General features: G+C 41.7%; 2 protein-coding genes across 2 annotated transcripts; one reads left to right on the top strand and one right to left on the bottom strand.

Annotated features, from left to right (window-relative positions):
• Positions 1 to 81: 81 nt before the first annotated feature.
• Positions 82 to 5,500, bottom strand: LOC109981035 (charged multivesicular body protein 1B1). The gene is made up of 8 exons (XM_020629657.3): positions 5,325 to 5,500; positions 4,606 to 4,703; positions 4,358 to 4,504; positions 3,328 to 3,396; positions 2,816 to 2,923; positions 2,672 to 2,715; positions 2,292 to 2,364; positions 82 to 904 (listed from the first exon to the last, which is right to left on the bottom strand). The coding sequence occupies exons 1-8, from the start codon at positions 5,338 to 5,340 to the stop codon at positions 857 to 859; spliced, it is 603 nt and encodes a 200-aa protein (XP_020485313.1). The 5' UTR covers positions 5,341 to 5,500; the 3' UTR covers positions 82 to 856.
• Positions 5,501 to 6,501: 1,001 nt separating this feature from the next.
• Positions 6,502 to 14,101, top strand: LOC109981111 (uro-adherence factor A). The gene is made up of 3 exons (XM_020629759.3): positions 6,502 to 7,432; positions 9,759 to 10,073; positions 10,363 to 14,101. Exons 1-3 carry the CDS (start codon positions 7,418 to 7,420, stop codon positions 13,702 to 13,704), a joined length of 3,672 nt encoding a protein of 1,223 aa, XP_020485415.2. The 5' UTR covers positions 6,502 to 7,417; the 3' UTR covers positions 13,705 to 14,101.
• Positions 14,102 to 14,222: the final 121 nt, after the last annotated feature.

Genomic DNA, 14,222 nt, shown 5'->3' with positions numbered 1-14,222 from the left:
AGAGGAGGGGTGATATGGAAAAAGGAGGGGGAGAACGGTATGCATAGTTTGTTCAAAGAAAGCAAGATAAAGACAAGTAGACCATGTTGTACGCCTTTATTGACTGCGTCTTTGCATATAAGTGTGTGGTGAGCCATAAGACTGGTAACTGCTACATGCAAAAAAAAAATCCTTAAACATACCTGCTGTCTTGAAAGCATACGCAAAGCCAACATTTGCACAGAGCCCTATTTTTTGGGGGGGAAATATAAAAAGAGAAGTTTAAACATTAAAGCCAAAAATTGGAGAAAACAGAAACAAACAGGGAAACGACACTAGAGGTCTCCACAGCCTCAGTCAAGACACAACACAGTTACAAGCATAGTCTTAGCAATACTTAGTCAGTCAGTCTGTAATAAATAGATAAATACATAAATATATTGCTCTTTGCATTTTATACATAGTGTAAAACTAGTTGAGAGTGAGGTATAAGCAAATAAACAGTAAACTATTGGGTTTTTTTTCACAACACTTAGCTCACAAAAAGTAGATCAGGAACATATCCGGAGTTTAACACTTAAAGGATTGTCAATAAATAATCAGAATACATATTGACTATGAATGTGCAAATTACATTTTCATGGAGCGTCTCCATTTAGTTTTAGTTAGTATCAGGTTGGTTAATATCCTGTTTTCAGTCCTTCTCTGCTGTTGGACAGCTTCTTTATTTCTCACTAACAACAAACCAGGAACACACAGGAGGGTACACAGCTTGCAGGCAAATGGCACTTTTTGTTGATTCTTCCGTTTTTAACTCCGTCCCTTCTTGCTTCTCCTCATCTCGTCCCTCCTCATGACCTTGTCATTTCCTACACTGCTATGACACCTGGTCTCGCAGTCTGGACAGCCTCTGGGAAAGCTCATCCTGGTGACAACACAAGAAGAGGAAACATAGAACTGCATTAGTTCAGCCTGCAGTTCAGTATTTTGAGGCGAACATTTCCTTCTCAGAGTCAGTTTCAAAACCCAAAAGAACTTTCTTTTATTATAGTATTAGTGGCAATAAACTTGAAATAATCCTAGAAAATCCTAAACCCTCTTAGGTTTAGAAAGGGATTCATGCAAGAAGAAAGAAGCATTTATCAATTGGACAGCTTGAGGAATAGGACTTAAAGTGCTTCTTCCAGGAGTATCAATCACCCCTTGTTGGCTTGAAAGGTAAAGGATTAAATGTCTTCAGTTATGCCCTTCACAAACAACGTCTGTGGTTAGCTTGAGTTATGTTGGTTACAATAAATTCCACGGGCGAGTTGTCATAATGGAAAACATATCCAAACATCTTCTGGACATTTTGAAGACTTCCTGCAACATAATCCGCCTTTTCCGCTGTCCATCACATTATTCCTAACAGTTGTTATTCATTTTTTTAAAAAGGGGCTGAATACCCAGCTTTGTGTAACACTCTTACTGCACTGAAGTGCTGCTGCTCCACCATGTCCACTACGTCTTTCAGCCATTTGTGGTGATACAGTTATTGTTCTGAACATGTTGAGCTTACAGATTGTCAATTACAAATATTTATAGCAACAAGCAAGGTGGCTTGATCTCCACATATGACTGAAACATAAACCATTAAAATGATTTTAAACAATGAACAAATAATGTAGTGAGAGCAATAAGAAGTCAATTTAATTTTAAATTAAATTCTGGGCTGGGGGCTACTCAAAATGTTAAGGTATATACTGTATTGGAGAACTTGTGAATGGAGTCCTTTGCTCTACACTTGAACTTCTCCATGAGACGTGAAAACCCCGACATGAAACCACTGTTCTATTGGTTTCCATTGAAGCAGGATGATGCCATGAGGTGTAAGTAAGCTAAAGTCTCTGATTAAGATTAGGAATGACACACTTTTCAATGTAGATCAGAAAAGAGCTTCATAGCATGTTATAGAGATGTTACTGCAGAACAAAACATATGGGCAGCTCAAGCAGGAGCCTGATATCACACGTGTTGGTTCAACAAGCTGCTGCTTTGACAAGATTCTGTTGAAATCTTTTTTTTTTATCTCATAGTGAAAGTGTGTCAATGTTGGATCCTACATACCATACAGGGTATATGTATAGGGTACCCCCTTAGGGTCTTTTATTTATTGGAGTATTTCATAGTGTATCACTTTCAATTTGGGTGACACTGTTTCATGTTTACCAAAGAGACTGCCAAAGACGGTAAGTGCATTATGTGGCTGTTCTGTTCTGGGAAGTGAATCACCAAAAATAGCAGTAGCATCAAGCTAAGAGTGGGTGTGTAACCTGCTCTGTTGAAGCCACAGATGAAGCCAGTGACGAAGTGTGGCCCGAGGGGAGCTCCAGGTTAAGATCCAACCTAAAACCAGGAAGAAAACAAAGAAATGTTTTCACTGTGATTTCTGCTTGCATGCCTAACTCTTAGAGGAAACTGGAGGATATTAAAAATAAATCACTCTGAACACAGCTTCTTCAAGTAGTACCATTCATCTTAAGCTTTGTACACTTTTAAAGAGAAACAATCCAAAGGTTTGATAAAAAAATGATTTTTTCTTGATTTTAATAAGTAGGTTCTGATTTCTTTTTTTAATATTGCTTCTGTGATATTTCTATTTTCTTATGTTTCGCTATTTGCATTTTCATGTTTTCATCTGAGCCATACTCACCCTGCTTCATCAGCCATCTCACGCATGAGTATATCCACGTCATTCTGGGGACAGACAAAGAAATATTGTATTTCATAAAACTTTTTTAAAGATTAAGTACACACATGTTGCACAAGGAGCCACAGGTTTGTATACTAAGAATACCTGAGGTGTTGTGAGAGTGGTGGTGCTACTCATGGTGTCTTCCATCTGAGCTGTCTGCACATCAAGAGTTTCAAATTGGTTTTCAAACTTGTCCATTAACGCTGAGATCTGTAGAGAAGAGGAGATCATATTAGACTGACGAGTCTATTATCATACTTTGTTGTTGCTGCTAATACAACACATACTTGTATCATTACTGCTGGCATTGTAGTCATTAATCTGTTGTTTTTATTGTTGTTGTAATGCTTTGTTTGTCTCCATCCATCTCTTTCTACATCTATCACATATTCCAAAGCCCAACAGTTTCAGCAGATGACTGTCAACATGAGTCTGGTTCTGCTCGACGTTTCTACCTGATAAAACCTGTACCTGCTCTTTTTGTGATGTGTCTTGAGAGATAACATTTGTTATGAATGAGCGCTATACAATGAAGACAGATTGAGATAGAAAACAACAACAGCCCAATAACACGATTTCTCTCACCCTATCTGTGGAATGAATAAGCGTTTTACCTTCTCCAAGTTCATGCTTTTCAGTGTAGAATCCATGGACTTGACCACTCCAGACATCGATTTAGATACCTCAACAACAAAAAAAAAAAACATAAAACAAATGCTGAAGCCTTAGTTGTCAATTTTTATGGTCTAAGATTCCCCAAGTCAAAGTAGGAATTGAGTGTTTGAAGTAAAATAGGCAAGATACAAGTTCAGATTAAAGTGCTGTACACTTATTTTTCCACTAGGTGTCACTTGTACTTTTTTAACCAGATACACTGTCACATCTACCTCATCACTTGTACTTAGTAGACTTTTCAAAATCAGCTTAACAGAGGTTCAATGAGGTGTTTTTTTTCTGGGACTTTCTCTCACATAGGCATGATTTAGTTGTATTCTATGTAATTAGACTCATCTTACATTGAACCTACGCTTAAGCCAGTGACAGAAACTGTCACTCTCATAAGAGTGGAAAGCCATAGAGTCTGAAACACATCTAATTAATGTATGTAATAAACATCTTATGTCAGAGGTTGAAGAGCTGCACAGTGTCAACTTATCCAGGTAATATGTCAAAAATAGTCTCTATTAGTATACCATAGAGGTATTGAAGAATTTAAAAAAGTCTTCAATCTTGTCTAAGTGGTTTTAAGACACTGATGTCACGCTCAAGTTTATCAGTCTCTCTCTGTTGATTTAATCTAACAAAGAAGCACAATATCCCAAATATGGTGATGACTAAGATAATTACAATGAATACCCTTATAGACAAGGCAAGGGAAATAAACACAAACACTGAAAGAAAGGAAAAATGTTCAAATTATCATCCGTGGTGGAGAAAACTTCTCACCACAGCTAACAGTACAAAACTCTGCACATTTTCCCCGCTCAAAATTATCTGTCAAATGTGAATCAGAAGGTATCTTAAAAACTGGACATCTGACTGCAGCGAGGTTTGTTTTTCAGATACCTTGTTATGATGACCTAATTTAAGTAGCATCAGAAAGCAACCCAAGTCTTCTACAAACCATGAACCTGTAATCCTCACCTGATTCATGGTCACAGCAGTCTGGACCCTTGAAGCAACAGCGTCCACACGTGCACTCATCCTCAAAAAGTTAAGGGACTGATGCTTCTGACGGATGGCATTCTCTGCATGGATCCTTGCTGCCTCCATGTTACCCTTCTGGACAGCCTGAGAGAAAGAGGAAACAGCATTACAAACACAAACAAGACAGAGTATATATGCAATGTGAACCAGATTGTCCCTGGTTCTCAACATTTTAACAAACACACCTGCTTCACTTTTGCTTTTTCTGCCTTTTCCTCTTTGTCACATTTCTTGGAATTGCGCTGTAGCTCTTTGGCAGCAAATTTGAGGTTGAACAGCTGTTCTGTAAGGCCAGTATAGGAATATTTCATTCAAGTGAGTTTCATAAATTAAAAAGACACGTAGGCCTACTAAAATGTGAAGTGAAACACCCAAACGATGATCTATTTGAATCCAGATGAGTGTGAAGAAGAGATACTGTTAATTCAGTTCAATTCAAAAAACTGTATTTGTCCCCGGGGGGCAATTCAAAGGCACACAGAGCAGTAAATTAACAACAGTGCAGGTAGACGAAACATTTTAACCTAAATATAAAGTGTCAATTTAAATACATCTTAAAGCTTAAACATATAAAGGAGTAGATATAAGTGGACAGTGATCGGACTAACAGATGTAAACAGAATTGTGCAGTAAACGAGAAATTATATATATATATATATATATATATATATATATATACAGCGCTATGTGCGAGGACAAACACGTAAACAAGTAAACAAGTAACAATGTGACCAAAGGCACTCAAGTTGTTTATTTAACAAGCCAAATATTCTTGTTTCTCAGTGAAATGAATGAAGTCACAGTTCATCAAACCCAGCTTACATTACATTATAGCTAACATCCGCTATTGCTAGGCATGTGTAACCGTTATGCAGCCCTTTTTGGACAGCACAGAAAAGGATACTCTCCATATTCGGCATGATGAAAGTCTCTTTCTGCTACAAATGTTCTGCCTAGTTGTGTATATACAAAGTGGCATCCAGCCACTCACTTGTCTCCCGAAGTTGTATGTTTAGATTTTTTTTCTGGCTAGCGTAAATTCGCCGCTGTAGTGAGACAAGACGCTTCACATGTGCGTACTGCCGCTTTTGCTTGAACTGCGTTTGGCAGATTTGTAATGTAATATTTGTGTTCCAGTCAAAAATGTCTGCCTCATTCACGTTGTAACATACAATATATATTTTTTTTTATTGAAAAAGGTCAGGAAAAACGTGATGTATAAACTAAATGTTTACAAATAAAACGTCGACCATTATCCCCGCCCCTCATCTTAGTGACGATGTAGCAATGCTTACTACAATTTCATTTTCCTTATTTGAAACCGAGACAGATCGTTGAAATTAGTTCACATGATATGAGAAAGACGAGTATTCTATGTGTAATACGTTTTTTTTGTGTCCCTAAGCTATAGGTTCGGATTTATGGCTGGTTCATGTGGATTGTCTACGTTCAGTGAACTATCTTGATGTGCCCTCGTCTTTCAGCACACTCTTTGACTCTCTTTCGGCGTCGGTCGTCACACGGTCACGATTTTGCATGGCGTGCTTGCGCTTCCTCCTACGTCACGGCTGTTTGAGGAGTGGACGGGCACGCGTGTCCAAAGCAGACAAGTCCCATCCAGGCTAAAAATAGTTTGTTACCCGGTATCGGTAGGTTGTGGAACACGTCTAAGTGACGTCATTTGTGCTTTTTTGGTGAAGGAGTAATTTGACCTTTTGTACTATCCGTCTGCTTTAACGCTTTCGCTCCCTTTCTTTTGGGTAATTCCTGGTGCATCAGCATTCATTTAGCATCTTTTTGTAAAGTTATTTGTTGGTGAAGGCTAATTGGTTAGTCTAGGCTGCAGGGCGTCAGCTGATGGAAACATACAAGGATATGGGCATGCTGGTGTTAAAGAGAAGAATACACCAACAAGATCATCGTTTGACCATGGAGACGGGGAGACACGGTTTCACTGTGTCTGTGTGCGTGTGTGGTGTGTGTGCGTGTGCGTGTGTGGTGTGTGTGCGTGTGCGCGTGCGTGCGTGCGTATACACCGGCCAGATGAAAGGGGCTGGGGTTTGGGGGGGATTATCGGCTGGGTCAGGGGGAGGGAGAAGCATGGATGACTCATACTGTAGCTGCTGATGCTCTGTATGGACACAGCACTAGGTAGCCTATAATGACGTGGAGGAGAAGTGTTTCATTAAAACAATTGGCTAGGCCTTCTCAGTTCTTGGCTTATGGCTAATATTGGGATCTTCCAAGGTTTTCTCTTTGAGGTTTTAGGGCATCACCCAATTTGACCCAAACACAGAAGTCGTGACTTCAATCAAGACACAAACACGAAGTGACATCTTAAGATGATATTGTGAGTTTAGTGTTTGGAAACTTCTCATGTGATAAAAACGCGAACCCTAGAAAAAGTTTATTTTAAGTGTTGTTTTCAGTCAGCCGAACTTTGGATTGGATAGTCCAAGCCTATCCGAGTCGAGACATTTATTCAGCAATGTGTTGACGGTTGTTAAGGTGTGTTATGTTAAGGTTGAAGCTCGAGGTGAATTCTTTAAGTTCTACAGTTAGCTCGTAAAGTGTTATTTTAAAAACAGTAACATATAAAGCTGTAGTATTTGACAACCCCACACACGACCCCACCACCATTGTTGTGACCAATGACTGCACACACAGAGACACACACACTTCCCAGTCATAACTGAATGACGGCAGGTCGCTATGGAAACTGCGTTACGCTCCGGGCGGCCGGAGGAGAAAACAAAGAGAGCGAGGACTCATTCCCGTCTTCATTTCAGCACCATGCGAGCTCCTGGACAGCTCCTAGCCTCATATGCCTTACAAGGGACAGAGTCGCATCAGCACCGAGCCTAACCGGAGTGGGTACAGGGACTTCAGAAGAAAAGCAAGCCTCCGAAATAGAGAGTCAGACTCACCGAACCTGGAACTCGGTGTACACTCAAGGTTGAGTTCTTCTGTGAAGCCAGGAGCGAGGTGCTCCCTCAGATGCCACAGCAACAGGTAAGACGCCACCACTCTGTAAAGTTACATAGGCTATTTCACTTTTGTGAGTTTGCATGGAGACCCAATACAGGTTGGCTATTTGGTGCGTTTTGATTGAAATATTAAGAGGTGGGCTACATCTGTCCTATATATCCCGCCTGGCACTTAATTGCGGTTAATTGACCTCACCTGTTATCTCAAGAGTGAGCAAGCGCGCCATTAGGTGATTAGTGTGTGGACCAGCATGGCTCTGGATCTCTTCCAGTAAATTAAAGTGCGTAATGGACTGTTAAAATGCAGAAAGGGAAAACTATAACCTCCAATTGTAGGCTATTTTATCTGGGGTGGGGGGGCTATTTAATATGAGAGAATTGTCCATCAGTTATCTTTTAAATACAAAACACATATCTTAGCAGATATTGCCTTGAACTTGTAACAACATCCAATACTGAGTTATTACCTTTTTTAGTTTTACTAATAGCTTATGTATCATATAATAATGCATGAGATCACCAGAGAAAGTAAGGGACACACGTTTATCTTTATCAAGAGTTTTCCATGAAAAACAATTAATGTCTTCCCATTGTTCTACTTTTTTTTTTTTGAGATTCTGTTATGGGGTTTGGTTAGCGGAGCATTGGTGGTTGTGTATGTTGTAGATTTAGTCCTGTGAATACAAGGACATTTGATTCGTTGGGTTTTCAATGGCCATAGATTATGTGTGAGCTGAGCCGATACGCCTGGATGAGTCACTCAGGCTGCAAGTTTGCAGAAGAGTGCTATAGGGGAGGGGGAGATACAGGGGGGTAGCTGGGAAACAGTCCTGCAGTGCCTCTCTGCCTCCTGAACACATTGTTTCTTTGTATATGTTCACTGTCAACATCTGGAGCTTTATCTACCACCTCTGCTTGGAGGATTGATTTTTTTTGTTTGTTTTGCATCTTGAGTTTCACATCTTAATAGCTGGAGGCAGACAGATGTCTCATCTATGGCAGCTTTTTAGGAGTTTGTGTTTGAGACCCCACTTCATTGTCTTCTGGTAAGCATACTCAGTTGTTTTTGAGTTAGCAGAAATGTAACTTTTTGAACTTTTTACTGACACTATTTAGCAAAGTGCAATTCCTGCGTGTTTGTTGAAATGTGTGCAACATGAATTAGACTTTTATAAACAATCTCTGTGATAGATTGTTTGCAGGTGTTGCAGACTAAAGCACTCAGAGGTCTGAAAAGCTTGGACCAGAAAGCTTCCCATGTTTATTAGTATCACAGTGTTTATCTGACTAATCATAGCAATCAGTAACATTCAGCTGTAGCTCGGAGTGACATCCATTCCCTATAGCAAACAATAATGTCATAATGGGCTGCTGTGAAGCACATTTGCGCACTCTCCCTGAAACACTTTTATGTGCAATCACACACTCACTCACATATCAGAAACTCTTCTGATTGGCTTAGTTATATATTTTTTATCGAAAATTGGGATCAATTTTGTGCAGACTGATTGTCGGATTCTTGATGCAAAAAGATGTCAGGCAACTGTCAGGAAGATCACACATGTTTGAGCCAAATATAATAGTTTGATATTATACTTTGCTTTATTTCTATTTCTGTTACAGTTTTCAAAGATGTAGCATAAAAGCTTACGTGCTCTAGATTCTTATGAATGTGCATGAGAATCATTGTTTGTAATGTATACACATGATGTGGTGCTCTCTCAGACACAAAAACAGATGTGTGTCTTTAATTAGTGACGTTGGTGTGATAATTGCAGTCTGCTGGCGATGACTCATTCAGCTTAACCCTTACTCTTCTGGTGGAAACAATCAATAAACAAAGATTTAGCCTGCCTTTATCGTCATTATTATTTACATTAGAAGCTTTCACAACCATTTGAAATGACTACATTACTATTGTTATTTTTCCCTATATTTATTTTTTAACAAGAGTCTAATGTATTAATTAAGGTTTTGTTAATAATAGTTGTTATAAGTCTTTGGTCTTAAATACTGTAATGAGCTTCAGATTATCTGATTCCTTTAGGACAAATGCTTTTGATTTGTTGTGATCTGGTTGAGCAGTGGACAAATATTTATGCAGAGCACATCTATGTGTATCACTCCATGTGTCATCTTGTCAACACAGCAGTTACATTAGCATTGTGGAAAAGCTGTCAGCCAAGCTGTGACTTACAGACAGCAGACTGGCAGGGAGCATGCATAGGAGTGTGAGTGAGCGCTCAGTGTTATTGTGTGTGTGTTTGTGTGTGTGAGAGAGAGTGCAAATTTTTTTGTTTGGGAGGAGTTAGAATAAACTCTCATTGTTACCTCCCCCCCCCCCCTTTCAGGGCAGCAGTATGTCTGAGACCAAATCCAGTCAGCGGTTCCACAGCCTGAATGCGGAGCAGGTGGAGGTTCTCCATCAGGTTTTGTCAGAGGTTGTTCCAATCCACGGCCGCGGGAACTTTCCCACATTGGAGCTGCGTCCCCGAGACATAATCATAGCTGTGCGGGCCAGGCTTCAGAAGCAGGGAATAACAGTAAGAGATGTTCGTCTGAACGGCTCCACAGCCAGCCACGTTCTTGTCAGAGACAGCGGAACGAGCTGCAAGGACCTGGACATCATCTTTGGAGTTGAGTTGCCCTGTCAGGAGGAGTTCCAGGTATGATTACTGTTTAATATTTAAGAGGGAGCAGACTACGTAATTACAGGAATTATTTTTTGTGTCGCTCCATTGATACTTTTGTTGTTTTTATTTATTTCATATTGATCATTTGAACATTGAACTGACTGCATCAATAATATTGGTTTAATTAGAAATCAAAATGATCAGGAGAGCTAAATCGCAAGCGCACCAGAATATTCAGTTCTGTGATAAAACCAAAACTGTTTGCACTCAGATTTCAGTCAGCAGTTGTAGCTGTCATGTTGTCGACCATTTCTCCTTCCAGGTGATCAAAGAGTCCGTGCTGGGGTGCTTACTGGACTGCCTACCTTCTGGGGTCAACAGAGAGCGGATCAGCAGTGCCACAATGAAGGAGGCCTACGTCCAGAAAATGGTCAAGGTCTTCAATGAACAAGACCGCTGGAGTCTCATCTCCCTCTCAAATAACAGTGGTAAAAACCTGGAGCTCAAATTTGTGAGCGTGCTGAGGCGGCAGTTTGAGTTCAGCGTTGATTCCTTCCAGATCATTCTGGATCGTCTCTTGGAGTCCTACATGCAGCAGGAGTCACTGCACAGAAATAAAACAGTTGATCTTGAAGAGCAGCCTGCAGACAAACATTTAGTGAATCAGTGTAAAGACTCTCCCTCACTTCTCCAACAGGCCAACTCTACAGAAATAGATAACTATACTGGTAGAGACTTACTCAGCAAGAAGGGGGCTCCAACCAGTCAGACACTTCAGAGAGACAAGGTGCATGAAAAGGACTCCCAGATAGATATAGCACACCAAACTGAACATTCAAACCTGACAAAACACTCCAAAGTTGAAAAAGACAACAAAGTGAAAACATCTGGAGATCTGAAAGAAGCATCAGAACACACAGAAAACATTAATGAGACAAACGTCTCCGACCAGACCTCTCTAAATCTTTTGACAGAAAAGAAACCAACCTCTGAAAAAGCTAAACCACCAGCTCAGATTGACCTCGGACATGAGCCAGAGATGTCAAAAAAGACCAAATACTCAACAAAGGTAGAAAACTCAGAGCAAACCAAGTCCTGTGTCGGCCAACAGCCACCACATTCAAATACCCAGGAACTCACCGTCCTTATAGAACAGTCGAACCACACTAAATCTCCCGATGAACAGAAAACCCCCACAGAGCACAGTGAACATACAGAAATGCTGAAATCCTCACACGAAACCCAGACAGAATCTCTAAATTTTGCAAAATTGAACAATATCGACTTTTTAAAGTGTTTCAGTGAGGATCAGGGCAACAATGGAAAAGATCAAACTCTGCATGTGTCGACCGAAGACTCCAGCACAGCTTTACATGCAAAGAAAGAAACTCAGCTAGCAGAGGAAAACAGAGTTGAAACAGAGACATGGGAGCAAACTGAAAGGGAAAGTGATACAGAAATAACTGAAATTACAGAAGAGAGTTCATCATTAGAAGAAAAAACTGTAGAAAATACAGAGGGTATGGATTGTTCCCGTCCTACCTCTTCCATATGGTTTACACCTCACGACACACTGGAGATTCACAGTGCATCTCACATAGATAACTCAGATGAAACACCTAAAACAAGTGATGCCCTCAGTCTCCCAGATACTCAGGATGTTTTACCTGCACCACCAAGCCTTGTTTCTGACAATAAGACCTCCTCCTCTCCTTCTTGTAAGGCCTCAGAACGTCTGTCTCACATGGTAGTACTCAAACACTCCTCTCCCAAACCCCCTCGGAGGATGTGTAGGAAGGGTTACCCTACTCCGCTCCCCAGTCAATTTTCTGATCCTGTTCCAGAGCCCTGTCTAGATCCCGATCCTGAGATGGCCCTTGACGCTAAGCCAGTAACCTCCAGTTCAGACCCTTCTCCTGCCCCAACAACCAATGTGTCTGATAAAATTAATCCTGGGCCTGAACCCAAACTTTCAAGTAACCAACCTGCAAATCTAGACCTTACCGTAGCTCCCGAGTCTGCCCCTGAAATGATATCCCCCCCTGTTGTCGATCCTAATTCTGCTTTACCTCATGAGCTACCAATCTCTCAGTTAATCACAGAGAATTCTGATGAGACAAGTAGTCAGGGCTTAAAAGAGACACAATGTACAAATATGGATTCTGATTCTCAATGCCAGTCCTCCCCTAAAGAGCCTGTCCCTGCACCCGAGCAATCAGAGCCCCCCGACTCAGTGGACACATTAGATATGTTCGAGACAAACACTCAAGAACCTGTACATACCTCAGAAGTTGAGCTCAGTGATGAAGATGAAAACGGAGAACTACATACCAAAAAGTTGGGCTTGAATCAGGCAGATGGCAACCCTCAAGAGACCACACTAAGTCCATCCTCCTCTTCCCTCTGTGTCACCCCTCCTGTACTCAGTCTTTCCCCACCCTACTGCACTCCCTCGCCCCCCAGCCTCAGCCCTCCCCAATGTCTGACCCCTCCCTCTCACTGCCTCTCATCCCCAATGATAAACAGCCCTGCTACTAGCTTTAGCTCTCCACCCCGGAGTGTCAGCCCTACCTCATCCTGCCTCAGCTCACCTCCTTACCTGACCCCTTCCATGCTTAGCCTCAGCCCTCCTCCACACTGTCTCAGCCCACCTTCCCCCTGCCTCAGCCCTCCCCTCCTCTGCCTCACCCCGCCAATAGAGTCAGACGACTTTGTACCTCAGGTATCTTCCGATGTGGAGCCTTTGATACTGAACACAGACAGCCAGGAGCTGATGAAAGAGGCCTCCCCTCAGCCAGGAATTCCTCTTCTACAAATGGAAGAAAAAAAGGAACAAGATTACATCTCCTCTTTGTCTCCTGTTGCAGAGCCTGTTTCTTTTCCAATCACAATCCCCAGCTCAACCTCACATGTGCTGCCTCACTCTCAGTCTGGAGGCCCAGAGGAATCAGCTCTACCACCAGCAGATCATGTATCCAGCTCCATGCCTGAGAACAAAGAGGCCCCCAAGGTACCCACCAACTTGTCTGAACAGAGCAACAATCCACAGGCATCAGGTTCAGTCCCTGCGGTAGAGGTCTTGGCAGAGAGCATGTATGGTGACTTTGAGGCAGCCATGGACCACTTGCGTTACCGCCTAATAGCTACCCGGAACCCTGAGGAAATTCGGGGTGGTGGTTTGTTGAAATACAGCAACCTGCTGGTTAGGGACTACCGTCCTGCCAGTGAGACTCAGATAAAGACCCTGGAGCGCTACATGTGCTCCCGCTTTTTTATCGATTTCCCTGATGTGCAGGAGCAGCAGAGGAAGATCCTGTCCTACTTGAAGAACCACTTTATAGGAGAGGAGAGAAGCAAGTACCAATACCTGATGACGCTGCGCCGCGTGGTTGACGACAGCACTGTGTGTCTGATGGGTCACGAGCGGCGTCAGACACTGAACATGATCACAGTGCTGGCACTGAAGGTTCTAGGAGAACAGAACATTATCCCTAACACAGACCATGTGACATGCTTCTACCAGCCTGCCCCATATCTTGCAGAACACACTGCTCCCTATTTAGTAGAACCCAGCTATTGCAGCTACTACATACCCCAGGGAGGATCAACTCTGCTTTACCAACCTTACCCATTACACCTGCATTCACAGACTGGACTAGTCTGAAACTCAAACACACTTAACTACACTAAACTCACAGTGGAGCAAGGTGCTTGCCATGAAGGAAGAGCTGGAGAATTGAAATCTAATCCAGGGATTAACTGTTTGGTCTATAATAGACCTATGGGGGTGGGAATGATTGGGTTTTACAGTAAACTCCCAAAGTACCCTGTATGGTTTCAACATGATTATATGTAATTATCTGGGCTTTGTGGGAAAGTAATAATTCTTCCGATATTGTTCAAATTACAGAAAATGCTGTATGCACTGCATGAGTCATAGCCCTTTGGTCTCCTTTGGAAACCAGCTGAGCTGTTGACATTCACACACATTCACAGACATATTCATAAACAAACACACACACACACACACACACACACACACACACACACACACACACACACACACACATTTATATATACAGTACATACACAAACACACTTCCAGGTTCTTGAATTCTCGTATACTCTTTTCATGTTCTTATTGTGTTGTTTCTAAAGGGTTTGTTCAGAATGTGGACCTTG

This window comes from Labrus bergylta, chromosome 9 (genome assembly GCF_963930695.1).
Source record: "Labrus bergylta chromosome 9, fLabBer1.1, whole genome shotgun sequence".
NCBI lineage: Eukaryota > Metazoa > Chordata > Actinopteri > Labriformes > Labridae > Labrus > Labrus bergylta.
This window is presented reverse-complemented; position numbering and strand designations above follow the sequence as displayed.

Excerpts from the sequence above, each read along its gene's own strand:
- LOC109981111 (XM_020629759.3), top strand. Across the intron at positions 10,074-10,362 it reads CCTGTCAGGAGGAGTTCCAG|GTGATCAAAGAGTCCGTGCT; the intron begins GTATGATTACTG and ends TTCTCCTTCCAG.
- LOC109981035 (XM_020629657.3), bottom strand. Across the intron at positions 2,924-3,327 it reads AAAGCATGAACTTGGAGAAG|ATCTCAGCGTTAATGGACAA; the intron begins GTAAAACGCTTA and ends TCTTCTCTACAG. Across the intron at positions 2,716-2,815 it reads CCACTCTCACAACACCTCAG|AATGACGTGGATATACTCAT; the intron begins GTATTCTTAGTA and ends GTCTGTCCCCAG.